This window comes from Alosa pseudoharengus, unplaced genomic scaffold (genome assembly GCF_046254945.1).
Source record: "Alosa pseudoharengus isolate Yale_2024_CS ecotype anadromous, Long Island Sound unplaced genomic scaffold, YU_APseudo_1.1 YU_APseudo_1.1_scf_9, whole genome shotgun sequence".
In the NCBI taxonomy this organism is placed as follows: domain Eukaryota; kingdom Metazoa; phylum Chordata; class Actinopteri; order Clupeiformes; family Clupeidae; genus Alosa; species Alosa pseudoharengus.
Genome location: NW_027468881.1, coordinates 16,531,287 through 16,551,070, shown reverse-complemented (window position 1 = coordinate 16,551,070; position 19,784 = coordinate 16,531,287). Strand labels below are relative to the sequence as shown.

The following is a 19,784-nucleotide window of genomic DNA, read 5'->3' as shown; positions in this document are numbered from 1 at the left end:
CCTCCTCCTTTTGGCCCTGGTCTTTGGTTTTTGGTTGAAGCTGAACCACTCTGGCCAGTGGCAGCAACAAAGACTCTTTTGCATTGCATTGGCTAGAAAACAATATTTCAAAAGCTTGTCAAAAATAAAACAGTGGCTTGCACCTCCTGTTGTCTCTATGATCTTTGCCGACACCTAAGCCATCACATCCTAGGACTTTATACAGTTAAAACCAAAAAACTACTGGCTTAATGCGGGTATATGCGAAACCAGTGTAACAACACGGGACCCTGATCAGGGTGTGACTCAGACAGGTCGAGGCAGTCAGAACGGATGAAAACGACATCGCTAACAATTGAATTCCATTTATTAGCATCTCTCTGAAACCTTTAAACGGAGGAGGAACCTCATTATGCTAACTGATTAATTACCCGTACATCTTCAGAGGGTTAGCAGACACACGCTCACAGAGATAGTGACAGAGTCAGTATCAAACAGGGCGCTGCCTTATAGATGTTTTTACCCCATAGGCTCTGTAGCCACAATAGTGGACCCTTTCATTCTGGAGTCATTTGCATAGGAGCTAACAGTTTTGCATGGCACATTTGTAATACAGGCACGGGACAGCTGGAACATGGCACAGCCCAACAGTTATGTGAAATAGGACAAGGAACGGAACATGAGGCCAGAGCCCACTTTAGTTTCGAGAAAGTGGCAATGACTTGCAAATAGCGCATGTGTTGAATGTTAAAAAAAGATTGCCTGTGTAGCTGTTAAATGACTGGAAAATGAACTGAGCTGGTGCATATGTGAACACATTCATACACGTGCACACACACACACACACACACACACACACACACACACACACACAGACACACATACACAGGTCCTGATTGACCCACTTCATCCTGGTCTCTTGTAAGTGAGAGGCCTCTTTCTTGAGTAGGATATGAGAGAGTGGAGTTGCTTTGATGCTGGCTGGTGTACTGCACTGTATCTGAGATCCCCCTTCCCCTGCCATTTCAGCCTCCAAGTCATCACATTTAAATACTGTTAATGAGTATGGATGGAGCCAAGTTGGACCCTTTGTGTGTGTGTGTGTGTGTGTGCGTGTGTGTGCATGTGGGTATGTGCGTGTGCGTGTGAGTGTGTGTGTGTGTGTGTGAAAATGAAAGGAACATACATGTATTTTCAGCATTCAACCACTCTGGTACTCACTGTTCTGGTATTCTTTTGTTTAGCGAATAATCCTTTAAACCTGTGAGTGATCTCATTGCCTACATGTACTGTATGTGTATGTCCACAACTGTGTGTTTGTGTGTGTGTATGCATTTGTGTGTTTGTGTGTGCACCAGAGAGAGAGAGAGAGAGAGAGAGAGAGAGAGAGAGAGAGAGAAAGGGGAGAGGGAAAGAGAGAGAGAGAAAGAAAGACGGGGAGAGGGAGAGAGAGAGGGTCGCTGATGGTACTGCTCTGTTTTTCCTCCCCTCGGCACCCTCTGTTGCCATGGAGAGACAGTTCCATTCTCCCATAGGAGGAGAAATTAACACCATTTTTAACTGGCTGCAAGGCCTCCCCCCCGTGTGTGTGAGAGTGGGAGCTCTGCTCCAGATACACAACCCTCGACACCACACACACACACACACTCTGATGTACATGTGTAGTACACCCTGGTGCAGCCATACTCATGGGACGTTCAGACACAAAGGCTCAGTCGTTGAGAGTGCATGGCAGACCCCATCAACCACCCATCCACATACTGGTCCTCCCTCTCTCTCTCTCTCTCTCTCTCTCTCTCTCTCTCTCTCTCTCTCTCTTTCTCTTCCTCTTTCTCTCTCGCTCTTTTATATACATATTATACTGTCTCACTTGTACAGATTTTTTCCACATGCTCATGTGTCCCACACCATGTACTGTATGCAGAAATGCACCAAAGACAGGCTACATCCTTGAGCCAACATATAAAAACTTCCCAGTCTGACATGCACACAAGAAGCATGGCAGCATTAACAGAGATTGTACCAATGAAGTCTGTGTGTTTGTGTTTGTGTGTGTGCAGAGTTGTAGGGATAAAAGCTGCCTCCTCTCCTCTATTCTTGGAGGATGCTGCTGCTGCAGTGGGACAAAAGAGCGCCTCTCTCTCTCGACCCCCCCCCCCGCCCTCTCCACCTCCCAGTGCACCCCTGCCCCCCCCCCCATCCCCTCCCCTCGTTGCCACTCTCTCTCTGGTCCAGCTGCCAGCCCTATCACATAATTAGCCCATAGAGCCGCTCATTAGCGTTCCGTATCTGTCTGTCCCTGGCCGCCTGTCCGTCCGCCTGTAATTACACTGTGACACGGCGTGGGGTGAGGTGAGGTGGGGTGGGGAGGGGTGAGGTGGGTGCGGTGCGCTTGGGGGTGGTGTTGGAGGGGGGGGGGGTGTGACCCAACAAACAGCTATCAATGTTAATGATGGTGTTACAAAGTAACAATGTTGCTACGACGACACATCCCTACTGTTGTTTGGTCTCAAAATGACGTTTTCCTCCATTTGGTCGTGTCATTCTGCCCTGGCTAGAACCTCTCATTCCCTCTGCATGTACATCACTTTTGTCACAGCGAGTGTTTAATATTTCAGACGCTATTGAAAGCAGAAATCATGGAGCAGCTTATAATGATGATGGCAGCGAAAGAAAAATAAAAGGAGCATAATCAGTAGCAATAATTAAGACAAAGACGATGATGATTATTGCTGCGGTAATATCATCATAATCGTTTCACTGATTTCAGACGGAGACAGAGAGCCAGGGGGTTGGTGCAAAGTTTGAGGCCTGATCTCCACAACCAGGGGTCTGACAAATGCTGCAACTGTGTCACAATGTCACCAGCCGGATGGGCCATGGATGCTTTGTAGCAGTGTTTCCTCTAAGAGAGATAGAAAGAGAGGGCAATAGAGAAAGGCGGGGGGGGGGGGGCAAGAGAGAGAACATGGGAGAGAGATACAGAGGAGCAATGGGAGTGAGAGAATAAAGGGAAAGAATAGAGAGGCAGGCGTAATGTGGATTTAATGAAGGGGCTTTATGAACTGAAGGAAAAAGTAGAATGGAAGGAGAGGGGTGGGAGGAGTGTATGACGAGTGTAGAGAGGGAGGAGAAGAGAGAGAAAGGGGCACGAGAGATTATACTCTATCTTCCCCTGACCCCAGTGGGTCTGCACAGCCTGTCGAATACCCCCCGTCCATCCCCCACGTCCACCCCAGCCCCTCCAGCCCCTGCCGTGTGAACACGAGGCCACTCCAATTTATGCCTCCATTTACCCACTGATGGACCGACCAGGGGAGATGGGACTTTAAAAGGTGACCTGTTGTCACATTCGCAGTGAGCTAATCACAGTCATGAGCACTGCTGACACAATCAACACCCCGCCCCCCCCCCCCTCTTTCCCATCTCCTTCTTGTAACTAAGCGAAGGCATGCTCTCTCTTTCTCTCTCTCTCTCTCTCTCTCTCTCTCTCCATATGTTTGTCTTTCACCACCCCCTGATGTTCAATTTGTTTCTCTATGCCTTCCGTAATCAAGACCACATGCTCCTAATATGTCCTGTAAAATATTCTGATGTTTATTGAAGACAAGGGATTATTGTTAGCATTGCACAGGCTCAGTATGCATTGCCACACTTAAGCCTGCAAGATAAAAATGTGTCCAGTGTGTGTCTTCACTAATGACAGTGTAATTTAGGTTAACCGTTTGGGCCGTTATGCCATTATGAGCAAGAGCATATTTTACAGCAGAAACAGGCACAACATGTTTTCACCTGTAGTGATATTATAAGGATAAGAATTGTACAGTTCAGTACCAGTACACTGATGTTCAGCAACTTGTTAGCAATAGCAGCAGATGAGAATACTGAATGAGCTATATCTTCGCCATGGGCTAATATGACAGCACAGTCGTTAGCCAGTAGTGGCACTGTGTACATTATGTGGTGTACATTATAGAACAGCCCACATTATATAAAGACTGGAGTGAGACGGTATGTCACATGGGGCAGTGATTTCCCATAATGCCTGCTGTGGCCCAGTATTTTCATCTCTACTCAGCACGGGATGTTTTGCCCTTTTCATCTTAAATATTTGCCGGGTCTCTTCTCTTCACTAGCCTGTGTCTGTGTGTGCATATGTGTTAGTGTATATTATTTTTTTTGTGTGTTTGTGTGTGTGTGTTTGTATGTGTGTGTGTGTGTGTGTGTGTGTGTGTGTGTGTGTGTGTGTGTGTGTGTGTGACCCAGCTGCCTCACCTCATCTCCCTTTCTCCCTGCCCTTGTGTGTGTATGTCTGTGTGTGTGTGTGTGTCTGTGTGTGTCTGCAGGACTACTCAGAGTGAGACTCACGGCTGTGTGTTAGAGTGTGCGTGTGTGTGTGTGTGTGTGTGTGTGTGTGGCTGTGTGAGTGTGTGTATGTGCGAGTCTCTGTGTGCCAGAGGGGGGTGGGGGGTCGGGGGCGGCCGCTTGCCGAAACAGCCCCTCCAGTCTCCTAGCAACAGAGCTGTTTGGAGCGGGACGGAGAGAGGGAGAGAGAGCAAGGGAGTGAGAGAGAAAGAGAGAAGTGAGGGAGGGATGGGTGTAGCATAATATGGCTCGTCTGGTGAGTGCAAGGGCCTGCAGGATTTGGAGAGACGGAGAGAAGGAGAGAGAAAGAGAGTGACGCGATGGAGAGAGGGATTGGGAGCGAGGAGGGTCCTCCTGTCTTGTGAGAGCTTCCACAGGAAATGGTGATTACCGACGCTGACATTTTGCCGTGCCTCTTTAAAACGACATGATGATGAGGGAAGCACATATTCACTGGGCCATTGAACAGCTGTTCCCCTCCGAGGCTTTACCGCCAGTTTGGTTTAATGATTAAACACACAGGTTATTTAAACAGACACAGTAAGGTGTCATAATTACACTCGCGTACACCTTATAATGGACCTCTCCCTGTTAGAGCTTTTTGAAAATCTCATTGGTTCGCCCCATACACACGCCTGACCCCACAACCCCATTCTGATCTGCAGAATTTTTCTCCCTGACCCTTATTAGTGTAGTCCAGTGTCTGAGGTAGGGAGGCCTGCCGGCTGAAGGAGTAGTGTTATTATATGCCCGTGACAGCATCGTTGATCACCAACCGGCCAGCGTCTGGGGAATTATTAATAATTTTACCCAGTCAGCCACGGCCCCCCACTCTCTCTCTCTCTCTCTCTCTCTCTCTCTCTCTCTCTCTCTCTCCACTGGGGGAGGAGGATATGTTTGTCCCAGACAGTGTCCCGTGTCTAAGCCAGCGGTGCTGGGGGCGCTCCGCTGCGAGCCATGAGTGCCTCCTCCTCATCCTACTCAGCCGCCCCAGCCCGTCCCCACCCCCCAGCCTCATGGCCCAGATTAGTCACACAGAGTCTTGCTCTGGACAGTGATGTGCCCTGAACAAGGCGATGGCTAGCAGTTTTGTGTGTCTGTTTACGCACCCAGTGTTTGTGTTTGAGTGTGCACACGTGCATGCGTACATGTCAGCGATTTTGAGATAGAGATATTGACAACGGGGCGGGCAGTGTCAGATGCCAGTGTCCCACTAGCTTTGCTTTCTTCCTCCATATAATGTAAAGCACTTGCCTAGTTTTTTTGCATGTTGAAGAGGGATAATCTTGACAATACTATAATAAAATGAGGGAGAGAGAGTGAGACAGAGAGAGCTGAGCAACGGAGAGAGAGAGAGAATAGACGGAGAACAAAGAAAGATGATTCAGGATGAGGGCCATAAAAATGAGCTGGGGCAGAGAGATGAACGATTCTCAGTCTTACCTGTAGCACCTCCACTACTGCGACTGAAATGAACTGCTAATAATACCAATACCAATCTAAAATTTATAAAATAAAAATAATTAGTCAGAGTAGAGGGAGCACACACACACACACACACACACACACACACACACACACACACACACACACACATGCACACGCACAAGGAGAGAGTGGCTGGAGAGGGCCGGATTAAAGCAAACCCGTTCTGTGTGCTGGTTTTAGTTGCCATAGCAACGTTCATTACCTGGCACTTGGGAGAGGGGAGCGAGGAAAAGGGAAGAGGGAGTGGGACAGATAAAGGGAAGGAAAGAAAGAAAGAAAGAACAAAAGAGAGAAAGAAGAGAAAAAAAGAGAAAGAAAGAAAGAAAGAAAATGTGTTCATAGAAGTGGAGCCAGAGGAAGGAAAATATAAAAAGTATGTTTGTGGCAGAGCAGGGGAAGGGATAGAGGTTCCTCCAGGAAGCAGAAAAGAGGAAGAGAGTAAAAGAGAGGGGAAGAGCAAACGAGATAAAGAAAGAGACACAAGAGGGAAAAACCGTTGAGCTGCTGTCCCATAGACGTCTAGGGATCATTCCACTCAAGGGATTTTCCCCTGACACAAAAACTCTCATAGCCTATTAGGGACACAGATTGAGAAAAACATACACATTTCACCCTCAATACTTCTATTGGGTAAATGTTATGCCACAAATGAGCTTCTCTTCTATTCAATACTGAAGTCTTTTAAAGGTTTGCTTTGAAGCCTTATGTCTCTGTTCTTGGACCTGACAATAGCATGCATTAATTATGCAGTTACTGTATATTTGAAAGTAATGGTTGGTTCTCCTTTAGTCACGTTATGTGCTAAAGGTGTTCATCAAGTTACATATCATTCCTCATGATGTGCCTAGGTGGAGGGTTTGAATGCATTACAATAGAAGAAGCAAGAGAACAAAGAGACCAGAGAGAAAACAGGAACTAAAGAAAGGAAACTAAAAAAAAACAAAAACACATGTAGGATGTTACAGAGGGTACAGGAAACACTGTTGTGAAAGAGATGAAGAAAATTGAAAAAAAGAAAAATGAAAAAGAAAGAAGCAAAGGCCCAGCTAGCACGGGGTAGGTAACAGAAAATGCCCACGTGGGACAGACGGAGCAAGGCTGTTGTCTTAGCGATTTGAGGTCTTCCAGGTGTCACATGACCCGCTGCCCTGCACACCTGGTGTTAGTTTCCATGGTGACGGGGTCAGCTGCATGGAAAGCAGGTTTGGGGGGTATGATGGTAGCAGGAGGTGGAGCTGCACTCTTACAGTTGCCCGCCAAGGTGTTATTTCTAAACACAGCAGGGGGGCCGTCATATAATTTTGGCCTCCTCAAATCCCCCTTGCACGTTTTGAACAGTCCCTCAGTGCAGTTGCCCAACCCTCTTGAGTTGCACGTGAAATCTCATTTTGAGTGGGGAAAAGCCTCTCAGGGTGAATTGGAGCCAAAACCACGAGGCTCAGGATGGAAGGTTTCCTCCTTGAACATCCCAGTGAGCCACACTGCCTGGTGTAGCTGAGGACCAGTCAAGCAGCACAGCCAAGGAAAGTGAGATGCTCTAACGAAGCAAAGCTTTTGAAAGCTACAGTATAGGGCTGTGACATCAGGCAGACAGCTTGCTGTGTGGGGGAAAAAAAGGTGCCAAGACTCTCACTGCGGCTCAGCTGAGTGTGTGCTTAGTTCTTGTCGAGGGGGGAAAAAATTAATTCTGCCGCAGCTCTGAAAGGCTTATACTAGACATTCTCAACCCTAAAAGTATCTGGTAGAAAGGCAATCCATTTGTTAAGTTTTGTCCCCGTCTAAGCTCTCCTTATACTGACACACTTGGTCACTGCACTTCTCTACTGTCATCATTCTTGTGCAAAGCCCTGTAGTTTGTGCTATGTGACTGTTTGTGTTTTTGTGTTTGTGGCTAATTGTCTTCTTGGAGGGATCACTGGCTCATTAACTTCCTGTGACCGTCTGCCCTTCCTCCTTTTACAGTGTTCAGACGGCAGCGCGACCCAGGACAGCTCCCTGAAGCGAGTGGCGGTGGTGGAGGACTTCTTCGACATCATCTATGCCATGCATGTGGAGATGGGGGCCGATCCCGGGCGAGCCCCCAAACATGCGGGCCAGAAGAAGACCTACAAGGCGGTGAGGAATTCCCTCCCTTAAACACCAATACCTTTCATTTAAATAGCACATTGTGAAAAAGGTGCTCATAGATCTATAATGGTCTAGAGAGAATAAATGCAACTTTTGCAGGATGCAAGTTGAGTGTTTTTTGGCAACATAGTGTGAATACTACTATATTAATTTAGTAGCGTAATAACAACTTGTTGATTAAATAGTTTTGTATTATTTCCATTTATGTTATGATATGTACCAACATATAAAGGTATACATTGAAATTATATTAATATGATATATTTTAGTTAATTTTAAAATACATTAAAAAAAAAAAACAATCAGGAGAAAGTAATGTATTGTTTATCCTCTCAAATGGCCTACTAAATTTAGAGGAAAGTGTTGTAAGACTGTAAATATTGTGACTACTGCAATGGTGTAGTGGTGCCGGAAACCAGTATTTGGTTCTGCTTGTAGCACTAGAAGCAGAAGAAACAGCTATCTATTATTGCACTGAGTGGTCTTATCTATTTTAAGTGGTTGGTATGTAGAGCATTCTGTAGTAAAGGTGATTTGAGTGTACTGTGTATGACTCTCTTACTTTGCAAAAAGGGTACAATCTTGTAAACACTTACATGGAGTTTGAGGAAGTTAAGCCTGTGGGCCTCTTATGAATAAAGATTGAAATAAAACAACATTTGGCACTCTAGTCCTGTCCTATTGGCTCATATTTGAGCATTGGCATGAATGTGCTGGATAAAAAAGGCACTGTCAGATGTTTTTTTTCTTTCTCTCACCTGATTTTATGATCTGCTTTTCGCCCCCCTCTAAATCATGTTCCATTGAGCGTGACTTATCACAAGCTACTACAGCACTGTCGATAGAATGAGCTCCAGGTAAAGTAAATGAATGGCTCGTCCCTCTGTGGTGCTGCCAGGAGCGCTGCTATGAAACGCTTGCCTGACTCACTTTGAAAAGGGCCACACTGTCAGTGAGCTCAATCAACAGCTCAAACTCCATTCTTTTTCTTGACCAGTTATATGTTTGCCTGATGTTTGCACTGCTACTTCTGCCTCACACCGAGCAGGTGTTGAGGTACCTGTGTCTTTCTGTCCCAGGTTACACGTATAGGCAATAGCAAGGGTGAGGGACTGAGGGTGGGGAAGAGACACCCTGGGCTGGCGCTCTTTGTCCCCAGAGCAGTGGTTAGTCACTGTGGGAGAGCAGGTGTCAGGTTCTAACTCCAGCCAAACACTGTGCTAATCGCCTAATTAGAGCAATTACAGGCCCAGTAGGTCTGTTTTCCTGACATTTGGCATTCAGGGGAAACCTCGGCAGACCTGTTAGACTAGTGTCCATCAGGCGATCAAGAAAACCCGAAACTTTCTGCTCTTTGATTGGTTGTGACTTGCGGTAATAAAGTGTGACAAGTGGTGATTGCTTGTGATTGGATTGATTTGATCTGGCTTCAACCGGCCATGATAGGTTGTAATTAACTGTGACTGGGTGTCATTGGATTTTTCAGTACCCTTACCTGGACACTGCAAGAATGTGGTAGAATCACAAATACACATAATCTGTGCTTTACCAATTGTTAATGCCCAGATGTATACAGTTTTTCTTCCTGCTGTGCCAAGCCATTCTGCATCTCAGAGATATGTCAATCAAACGGCATGCTGCTTGAGCAAGGTAATTAAGACCCAGTTTGAACCAGACCCGTTTTGCAGCTTGCCTGCAGTGAGACATAGCTGTTTGGGAGGACAAATCATGTACAGTTCCTGTGCACCCACATCTTGCTCCAAGCTTTCCTGGCTTGCTGCTCTTTGATACCGCCCTCTTCTGGCAGCTGTTTGGAACTGCATGCTTCCTCCTGAGACCTGCAGTTTACTATTGCCTTGCAAAGAATTTAAGAACACTATAAATAAAAAGCAATTATCAGCCATTATATGAACACATTTTCTCACATCAAGCCCATGAAGTTCAGTTGGCAGCATGTTTTGAACAAAACAAATCATGTCTGAACAAAGACTCATTGTATGGTATCATATGTTTTATAGCCAGCTTGATAGCAGAGTCAGAAAAGATATGGAAGAGGGCTGTAGAGGATACAGGCTGCATAAGAGACCACCTCATGTTTGTTAAAGTAAACAATTGATAGGCAGTCCAGTGGCAGAGAGCTTGTCAGTGGAAAGTTGAAGGGGAGGTTTGTGTTCAGAGGACAGTGGCATGGATGTGTGTGTGTGTGTGTGTGGCGTTGGGGGGGGGGGGGGGTGTGATGTCTTCCAGTGCCCGTGGGACTCTCTTGGTCTCTGGAGTTAAGCCCTGTGTTGCCTCTTGCCCTGTAGAGAGATCCTGTCACGTCTCATCTCCTTGCCCCGACTAGACAGTGCTGGGGGTTGGGGTGGGATGGGTGTGTGTGTGTGTGTGGGGGGGGGGGGGTACCAAGTATCCCTCTCGGAGGTGCCGCACATTTTTGGGTGGCCTTTCCTATCCCGCTGCCTGAGGTCTCGGAAGGAGAAGAACGCATCCGTGATACTCCCCTTGGCCGTCCGGCTTCTCCTCTGTGTGTGTGTGTGTGTGTGTGTGTGTGTGTGTGTGTGTGTGTGTGTGTGTGTGTGTGTGTGTGTGTGTGTGTATGTGAGTATGTGCGCCTGTGTGTGAAGGTCACGTACGGCACAGACATGCCAGCAGGGTGAGAGAGAGATGGAAGCAGAGAGGGAGACGGAGAAGGAGAGGGACAGAAAGGTTAGGGACAGAGTGAGAAAGGAAGAAGAGATGGTTTGGGCTCAGGCCATTTTGTAGATTTTTATTTGAAATTGATAGAGTATGAGGTCAGGGAGAAGAATCAAAGGACCTTACACTTTTGGCACATCCTTGCCATTCTTTTGTCTCTATTCCTGTAAAGTGAGAACAAATCCCATAACATAAACAACATGACTTTTTTTCTAATCAAAGTTATTCTTTCTTATGGAAAGAATCTGGACCACTTGAAATGAAACCAAACACTCAGTCCGTTAAATATGTAAGGGGGAGGGGGGGTCCAGTCTACACTTCATCCTCTTCCCATCATTTCTCCTCGTGCTCCCTTTCCTTTGTGTTTGTGTGCTGGTCTCATTGTGTTACCGTCACATCTCTGCCCTGGATGCAGATTGCAGAGACATACGCCTTCTTACCCAGAGAGGCTGTGACCCGTTTCCTGATGAGCTGTGGAGAATGCCAGAAGAGGATGCACATCAACCCAAGCACTGCAGAGTTCAAAGGTCAGACCCCCACATGGACTGACACAACATTCATATGCATGTACAACACACTCACTGCTGTATACCCTGGGACATTAACACATATATTGACACGCACACATCAAATTTAAGATAACCATCAGGTAAGATGTGCTTAATACATAGTAAAGTACAATCAGTGACGTTTGTGAGATTTAATATTATAATTAATTTTCACCTCATCTCTGCATCTAAACCTGTAAACATCTATGCACAGTATCCATTAGCATATTTCATCTGTACCACTTAAGCAGCTAAGAGTTTTGATGGAAGAGATTATTCCAGATATTTCTTTGTTCTTAGTTATCAAGAAGTGCCTGGCTTGTGGCTGTGGCGTTGTACATTTCAGGGCTTCCGTTCTGCTCTGTAGATCAGAGGAAGTGAAAGTAGAGCCTCTTGTCTGGGCGTCCGGTTGAGAGAGGCCATGAAACATCCAGGGTACTGAATACTAAATGGCACACAAGCTTGTTGCTTTGTAAAGCCCTCTAACCCAATTTGCCAAAAGATTAGAGTCCACTTGTGACGTATCCATATGCGGATCTATTAATTATTTGTAACCGGATTTTTATACAGGTCTAGTTTCTTTGGCTTGTACACAAAAGAATAAAACATTATTCTTATAAAAAGGCTAAATGTAGTCGCAAAAAATGTATTAGGATTTTTTTTAATTTGAAACAAAATTGACTAAAGTAATTGTAGAGACATTGCCTATTCTGGACCAATGAATATCTGGACCAGTGGAGCCTTCCTGGTAGTCAACTCTGTCAGAGTTCTTAACCATGCCAGCAGAGGGGTGTCAAGACCACAGCTCTCTGAAGCAGCTGTCATGAGCATGCCGAATCACTGTACTGCCAATAATGATGGCCTTGTAAAATTATGGTCGACTTTATAGCCTCCCATAGCATCTGAAAAATAAAATCGTTATATATAAATTCATGAAAATTGCATTAATCAATTTCTGCTTGTCATTTTTAATTAGTCTATTTCAGAAGTGTTTTTTTTTTGTTAGTGTTGTCTCTAACAATGGTCCTTAATAGAATCTGGAGGACACATTAAAGTGGGTTTCTGAAACTAGCATTCTGGAATGGTATTGATTTATTCCATGGACATCCAATCCCTTCTTAGATAAAACTGCTCTGTTGCTCTGTCTTTGAATAGATAATGTGTGAGGATTTTATTCTTTAAAATAACAATTCCCTGTACGTGCCTGTTGAAGGATTTTGTTTTATAAATCACATTTAGAAACTGATCTGTTATATTTTACACCAGTTTAGTTACAACATGACGAAACACTTTTAATATATATATATATATATATATATATATATGTGTGTGTGTGTGTGTGTGTGTGTGTGTGTGTGTGTGTGTGTGTGTTTTTTTCTTCATTTTTTCCCTTTACAGAAAATGACCGTCCCACTTCTCTGGTCCCAGACCTCATTGACTATAACATGCCTCTTACTGCCACCTACCTGAAGCAGATGAAACTGCAGTGCATGAATGCCAATGAGCAGGTAAGCAAGCAGGGTGCTTCTCCTCTCACTCAGTGTGCAAGCATGACAACATTGCCCAAAGCTTGAGTGTATGGAGAACACTGTACATGGTGGTGTGGATCACAGGCATTAAAACACAACACAGTGCTCTGTAGTGAAGAATGGCTGTGCTGCCCATGAATATTTTATGGTGGTGGTTTGGCAGAGCTTTCCCTGCTGCAGGTTTTGTACACATCTTATTCTATAGAAGTAATTCAGTGTGGTCTGATGATGATGATGATAATGATGATGATGATGATCGTGATAAGGGCCCTCAGCATTCAAGAAAGGACAAACAAGAAATAGATACTGCTTCATTCTCTGTCAAAAAAAAATCGTATTGACAATTGAATAATATACTATAAATATCCACTTTTACAGTAATCATGTGCATTTTATTAATGTGCTTTCTTTGAGGTTACAAATATTTTGTTGTGTTTTGTCAGGTTATTAATGTAAACAATATAATTAATATACTCAAAACCATATCAGAGACATTATAAGGACTTTGATTGTATCTAAAGATTCAGAACAATGTATTGGGAATATACTCTCTTTGTTCCCTTAATTGCATCACTGCTGGTCTTGAAACTAAAGGCAAACTGCATTTTTAGCACTGAAGATATTGTGTTAGATTCAGTAAATGCTATTTAGCGTTGCCAGTGGTTGTTACTGTTTCATCTTATCACAGAATGTAGGCTTAGTTTTTAGGCTGTTTAGATAAACATTGACATGATTTTATTGACATGACTTTGATTAAACTTTAATGAGAGAACCGATCCTCTACACTTTCAGGGTGCTGACAGTCAAAGCATATGAGTTCCTACAGCTCTCTGTGGGCTATATGCATTTCACCACAACAAAAATGCCACCATATTTTAAAGTATCACAGTATGCAAGTTTGTGAAGGATTGCAAGAGCACTTCATAAAAATAAGCATTTTCTTATTTCCCAGTTCTCGTCTTACCCACACACACACACACACTCACACACTCTGAACATTCCATAAGGTATCTATATGGTCTGTAAGATAGTGTGTTGGTAGCCAGGTAAATGGGTTGCCCCAGCAACAGTTACTACCTGAAATAGCAACTAATATGTAGCCTACTGAAGGTGTCTGTAGATCAGTCTTGTTAAGTAAAGAAAAGGCCAGTGAAGTGGGGAGGAGGGGATTCTTGATGTACAGTCTTTGTAGTTCTGATCTAATATGCAGCCTATTGTTTTCCATTGTGAAGTGGGGCATACATTTTTGAGTTATCTTGTCGTCATCATACAGTTAGGCCTACTAGATATAGAATAAAAGCATGTGCGTCAGAGCTTGATGTGCGAAGGCCAACATCAGAAAGAATTTCAACAGACTGTGCTCTGAATGATAACACAAATATGACCCGTGGAATGTTGCTGGTAGAGGGACTGTTCCTGATTGATTCACTAGAGAGCAGCATTTGTCTGTGAGTCCATTTGTCTTAAACCACAAACCACATCAGCAAAGCAGCATTCATTAGTATCAGTTACAAACAGGCTGTTAAAAATGGAGAAATATGGTTTAACAAGCAAATATTATTGGCTCTAATTAGTACAGAGGCCAGGAGAATAGACTGTTCAGTCGAGGGCACGTAGGTTGCTTTATAGAACAAAGAGGGAGGAGATAAGGGAAGTTTGGTGGGGGGGGGGGTCAAAGTTGTCAATCAAGTGCATAGGCATCCATTCAATCGACAGAGAGAGGGCAATGGCAATACAACTGACGTCACTCGAGTAAGCCCCTCCTCCTTCTTCGGAACTGAAAGTCCGTGAGAGACGCCCAGGGTCCAATGTCTCTCACACTGACAGGATATTGTCTAAAATTACCGGGCGGTTATAGAGGCTAGAAAACAGGAACAGCATTCTTTCACCGTGATAGACGGTGTGCTGGAAATATTTCCGGGACAAATCCGTTGTTGTTAAGGTAAGCTCCAAGCTGCTCCTATAGTGTTAGTGTATGAGCTAAAGAAAAAAAGAGAGAAATATTGGATGTGTTTACATACATTTCCAAATGTATAGCAATTTTCATTCAAGATTTGGGTTGTTTCGTTTGTTGGAAATATCGCTTCTGAGACTGCATTTGTCATTTGACACGCGCAGAATTGAACGGTTTGTAGCTGCAGTTAACATTTTACAAATGTGTGATGTCTTGACCTTTTGCCTAAATGCACATGAATGCATTCATGGTGCGATCAAAATACCCCCCCCCCCCCCTGAATAATATATTACCTTTAAAGAATTAATTCGTTTTATCTATGTTTTAACCCCCTGCGCATTCTCTTCTGCAAGAGCACTTGGATAGAACTGTGCTCTCCAGTGTTTGCGGAAACTTTAATCGTACCGGCCTGCAAGGATTAGTTCGTACTACCCTATTAGTTTACTCTTTAGGCTAACGCAACTCTATGTTTTTGCTTATACTATGTTTGTTTATTATGCCTTAAAATAAGATATATTAATGGAATCGATTATAGGCTTTACGTGTGTTTGATATCAGATGTGCTATGCATTATTTCAGGTTTATTGAACATATTGTTGTGGTCTGTACTTACACCTGCATACTTTTTTTTGGTGCTTAGGGTGTTTTTTTTCGCATACCAATTCTTAATTCTCAGCTGAACAGTCTGATAGGGGAACTGGGTTTAGTTGTTGAAATTCCCTTAATTCACGTGTCAAGTTACCTGCAAAAAGAGCTTTCAAATTATTCAGAGCTGACTGCAGTGCAGCTGCATGCTCTAAGGGCTGGTTGGCTTCTGTTCTGAGCATCACAAGTGTCAACGACAGGGAGGGAGGGAGGGAACAATTTGTAGGAAATCCATGTTTGTATTGTAATAGGTTTGTCTCCTTGTTGCCAGTAGGCGAGGAAGCTGTAAGTGGGGCTGTGTGTGTGTGTGTGTGTGTGTGTGTGTGTGTGTCAGAGAGAGAGAGAGAGGTTTGAGTGAGATGCTTTTGGGTTTGTGTTCTGAAAGAGGAAGCATGCCACAGTAGAGGGCTAGAACTGGACTCAGCTGCGTCGAGTCTCACTGGGGCAGTCAGTGTGGCTGCCTGCCATGCTGGTAGGAGTCAGAGGTTGTGTATTAGGGTCACGCCGTTCTGCTCCACTGAACCAGGCTGGAGGCGTACACAGAGGTTAACGCTCTTAAAAACACAGTGTTAAAAAGCACTGTGCCGCTGCTTTTAGTCCAGAGCACCACAGTCAGTGCCCATCACAGTGCATTATCAGGACCTCTCTCTCTCCTCCTGTTTGTCTCCCCATCACTATCTCTCCTCATTCTCTCTGTGAAGTGCCTCTGTCACACTTTTGTTCTGTCACGCCCCTCTCTGCTGTTGCTCAGGTTGTGCCTCACTTGTACAATAAAAGCTCATTCACTTTACATAAAAGCTTTTGCTCAATGGTTTAATGTATAGGTAAATGCAGTGACATCACTATGTTGCATTTTCTGTTTCTCTCGCTCTCTCACTCCCTCACACACACACACACACACACACACACACACACACACACACACACACACACACACACACTCCCTTACTCTTTTGTTTCCTCACAACTATCTTTTCCTCACCCCTCCCTCCTCATTTCACTTCCCTCTCTCTTTCTCTCCCATCCTCCTTCTCTGATCACTCGAACCCCCCCCCCCCCCCCCACATTCACACATACACACCCTCTGCCACTCATCATCTCTCACCCCCCCCCCCCCCCCCCTCTCTCTGTCTCTCGCTCTCGCTGCCTCTCACCCCACCCCTCCACCCCCATCTCACTCTCTTTTGGTCAGGATTGAGCAGCTGGAGGAGCAGCTTCTGTGCTAAATCCTCTCAACTCATCAGACCGTTTACCAGCCGATCCCCCTTTCCCCCTCCACTTGTCCCATACATCTCTCTCTCTCTCTCTCTCTCTCTCTCTCCTCCCTCTATGTCCTGCTCTTATCCGGCCTTCAGCCTCCCATCAGTGTGTCTTTAGCTCACATTAGGCCCCCTGTTCTTATGTCACGCCTCTTCTTAGGCCCTCAAAAAAGCTCCTCCAGAAGTCCCACTTCCTCCTAGCCCATGCTCCATTTCCACCTCTCTCTCTCTCTCTCTCTCTCTCTCTCTGTCTTTCTCTTTCTCACACCTCTTCTCTTTCTCCTTTGCTTTCTTTGAACAGTGATGCTCTCCTCCCCTTTAACCTCAAAATCCCCATGTACTTTATGCTTGACTCTCTTGACTTTGGTCTCTCTCTGCTCTTCTTGCTGTTCCCCTTCTTTTTCCTCCTCTCCCTTTCATTCTCTCTCTCTCTCTCTCTCTCTCTCTTTCTCCTCAACCCCATCTCTTGTTCATGCACACCATTATGCCATGCCCCACTTGGTGCCTAATAGAGCCAGCTCTAAACACATGAGGGAAGGCTGTCTCACAGGAGGCTGTGCTGTACATGTACCTCTCAATCTGTGTTTACATGGATCTGTATGTGAGTGTGTCTGTGTCTGTGTCTGTGTCTGTGTGACTGTATTAACATACTGTATGAATACGCTTGTGTGTGTGTGTGTGTGTGTGTGTGTGTGTGTGTGTGTGTAGGTTTTTGCCTTCCGCAAATGTGCAGGTAACCCACTTTAGGACGTGGTCGAATTTGTTACAATAACTGGGCCTTAGGCTCTGTGAAGTGTAGTAGACTATGGGAATTGTTAATAGTCATGTAAATGAATGAAACTGAATTTAAATAAAGGCAAACAGTGAATTGAAACTTCATGGAAGCTTAACAGATTTCGTTACTCAGAACACAGGAAATATTAGACAAACCCAAAGAGGCACTCAGTGAAATTTAGACACTTGACTCAGTGTCTAAATGTTAACTCATATTTGTGTATTTAGAATATTTGTTTAAACAGAAAGCCTTAGGTAAGCTGTACCTATAATCTTCATTGTGTGGATATGGTGTGTTGTAAGTCCAGTCACATTGCTGCTTCAGAGAAGTCTGATACTTTGTTTGCTTAAGGCCTTACATGCATTTACATCTGCATTTCTTCCCTTTTCACTTTCATATTCCCATATATGTACATTCCTTCCCTTTTTTACAGATATTTACATCAAGAGCTCACTGCTCAGAATAGTAATATATTTGCTGCAGCGTTTGCGTTCTCTGGGTATACATCCACACCCTGTATAGAAGGACTGTTTCTTATTCTTTCATGTTTAGTTTGGGAGTGGGTGTGGGGAAGGTCTTTGAACCCTTACCCACCATCCCATCCGGTCCCCATGGTTACTCAGAGAGAGCGGCCATCTTCACCCTGGTGAAATATGAAGGGTTGTGAGTCACATTTGTGGGGGTTGATTTTGAGTGGAGGGCTGGGCATTGAAGTGGGGGGGTGGGGGCGGAGTGCGGAGGTATGGCTGGAATTGCCTATGGATTTTGTGTGTGTTTTTGTGTCAGTGGTTGTGTGTGTGTGTTCATGTAAGTGTTAATCTATGTATGTGCTTGTGTATGTGTATAGCATGGTGTGTGTGTGTGTGTGTTTGTGTGTGTGTGTTTGTGTGTGTGTGTGTGTGTGTGTGTGTGTGTGTGTGTGTGTGTGTGTGTGTGTGTGTGTGTGTGTGTGTGTGTATCTGTCTTTGATGGGGTTGGGGTAGCAGCATTAAAGAGGGGCTTCAGTACTCCAAGCCTCAGAAAATTTCACTGGGGATGGGGGCAGGGATGGAAGATGAGAAGATGCAGAGAGAGAGTGTGTGTGTGTGTGTGTGTGTGTGTGTGTGGGGGGGGGGGGGGTGCTGTCACATAGCAGACTGAGACAGGATAGGAACAGGGCAGGCTTGATGAGGGACAGGGTATACCACTGGTCTTTGATTAAGAGCCACTATGTAAAAAGACAAGGTATATTTGACAGGGTAGTAGCAGCATACAAAGAAGACACAGAAGAAATCCGCCACGTCAGGAGAACCTCAGAACCGGAATGCTGTGCTCAGGGGACTGTTTGATGTGCTACGTTACACGGGTGTCCTTCGGCTTTGTTTGTTGTGGTAATGAATGATGGCGGTGGGAGGGTTGGAGGGGGTGGGGGTGTTAAGTCTGATTGTATTCTGATGGTGGCACCGTGTCCAGATGGCAGGTTTATAATCACTCACACTACCTGTGAAACACGGGCCACATCACCGCATTGTGTCAGGGGGAGTGAGGGGAGTGAGTGACGGAGAGACAGATGAATGGGAGAGGGCAAATGAATAGAGAGGGCCAGGGGTGACACCGCACCCACTCACTAAAGGTGCACAATGTGTCAGGACATGTCAATCTATCTCGACCATAGTAGAGTCCTCAGTACATTAAAGCATTCACCCCTGAGTTTACACACGACCCGCACAGTGTGTATGTATTTATTTATGTGTGTGTGTGTGTGTGTGTGTGTGTGTGTGTGTGGGTGTGTGTGTGTGTGTGTGTGTGTGTGTGTGTGTGTGTGTGTGCGTGCGTGTGTGTGTGTGTGTTGCTGCACGTACAAGCAGATTTGTCCTTAGATTGCCCTGGACATGAAATTAAAGATTAAAGGTGTTTGAATGTGTGTGTGTGTGTGTGTGTGTGTGTCTGTGTGTCTGTGTGTGTATTGAGGTTACCGAAAGATTTGTGGGTCCACACATATTATTGTGCAAACATGAATGCGTTAGCCTATATAAGCCAAGGCCCACAGTATTACACAAGCAGGGTCCTGAAATCCTCTATTCTGCACTGTGGGGAAATGCCCAGACGCCATCCAGCATATACGTCAGTGTCTATATATTTATGCGTACATGCACACATATACAGTATAAACCCCCCCCCCCCCCCCCCCCCAAGCATGACACTATATGTGTGTGTGCATTAGTGTGTGTGTTTTTAAACCATTGTCGCCCTTTGCTTACAGCCCATCAGCCCATTTCTACTTACAACCCCCCATTGCCCCCAGCCCCCGTACCCCCCCCCAATACCCCCCCCCCCCCCCCCCCAACCGCTGCACTCGTGTTGATGTTCCGCTCAGCTGAGCATCTTTGGGGCCCCTACTCCAGCCTGGTAAAAATAGCAGCGCTCCAAGTCACTTATTAT

At 45.1% G+C, this 19,784-nt stretch overlaps 1 protein-coding gene across 2 annotated transcripts in view; it reads left to right on the top strand.

The window, feature by feature from the left end:
- nol4la (nucleolar protein 4-like a) overlaps positions 1-19,784 on the top strand; it is a 47,056-nt gene that overhangs the window by 6,969 nt on the left and 20,303 nt on the right. For both annotated transcript variants that reach the window (XM_076275505.1, XM_076275504.1), the window contains exons 2-4: positions 7,795-7,947; positions 11,069-11,180; positions 12,600-12,709. In XM_076275505.1, the coding sequence (XP_076131620.1) occupies positions 7,795-7,947; positions 11,069-11,180; positions 12,600-12,709 (375 nt within the window). The remainder of the gene's footprint in view (positions 1-7,794; positions 7,948-11,068; positions 11,181-12,599; positions 12,710-19,784) is intronic.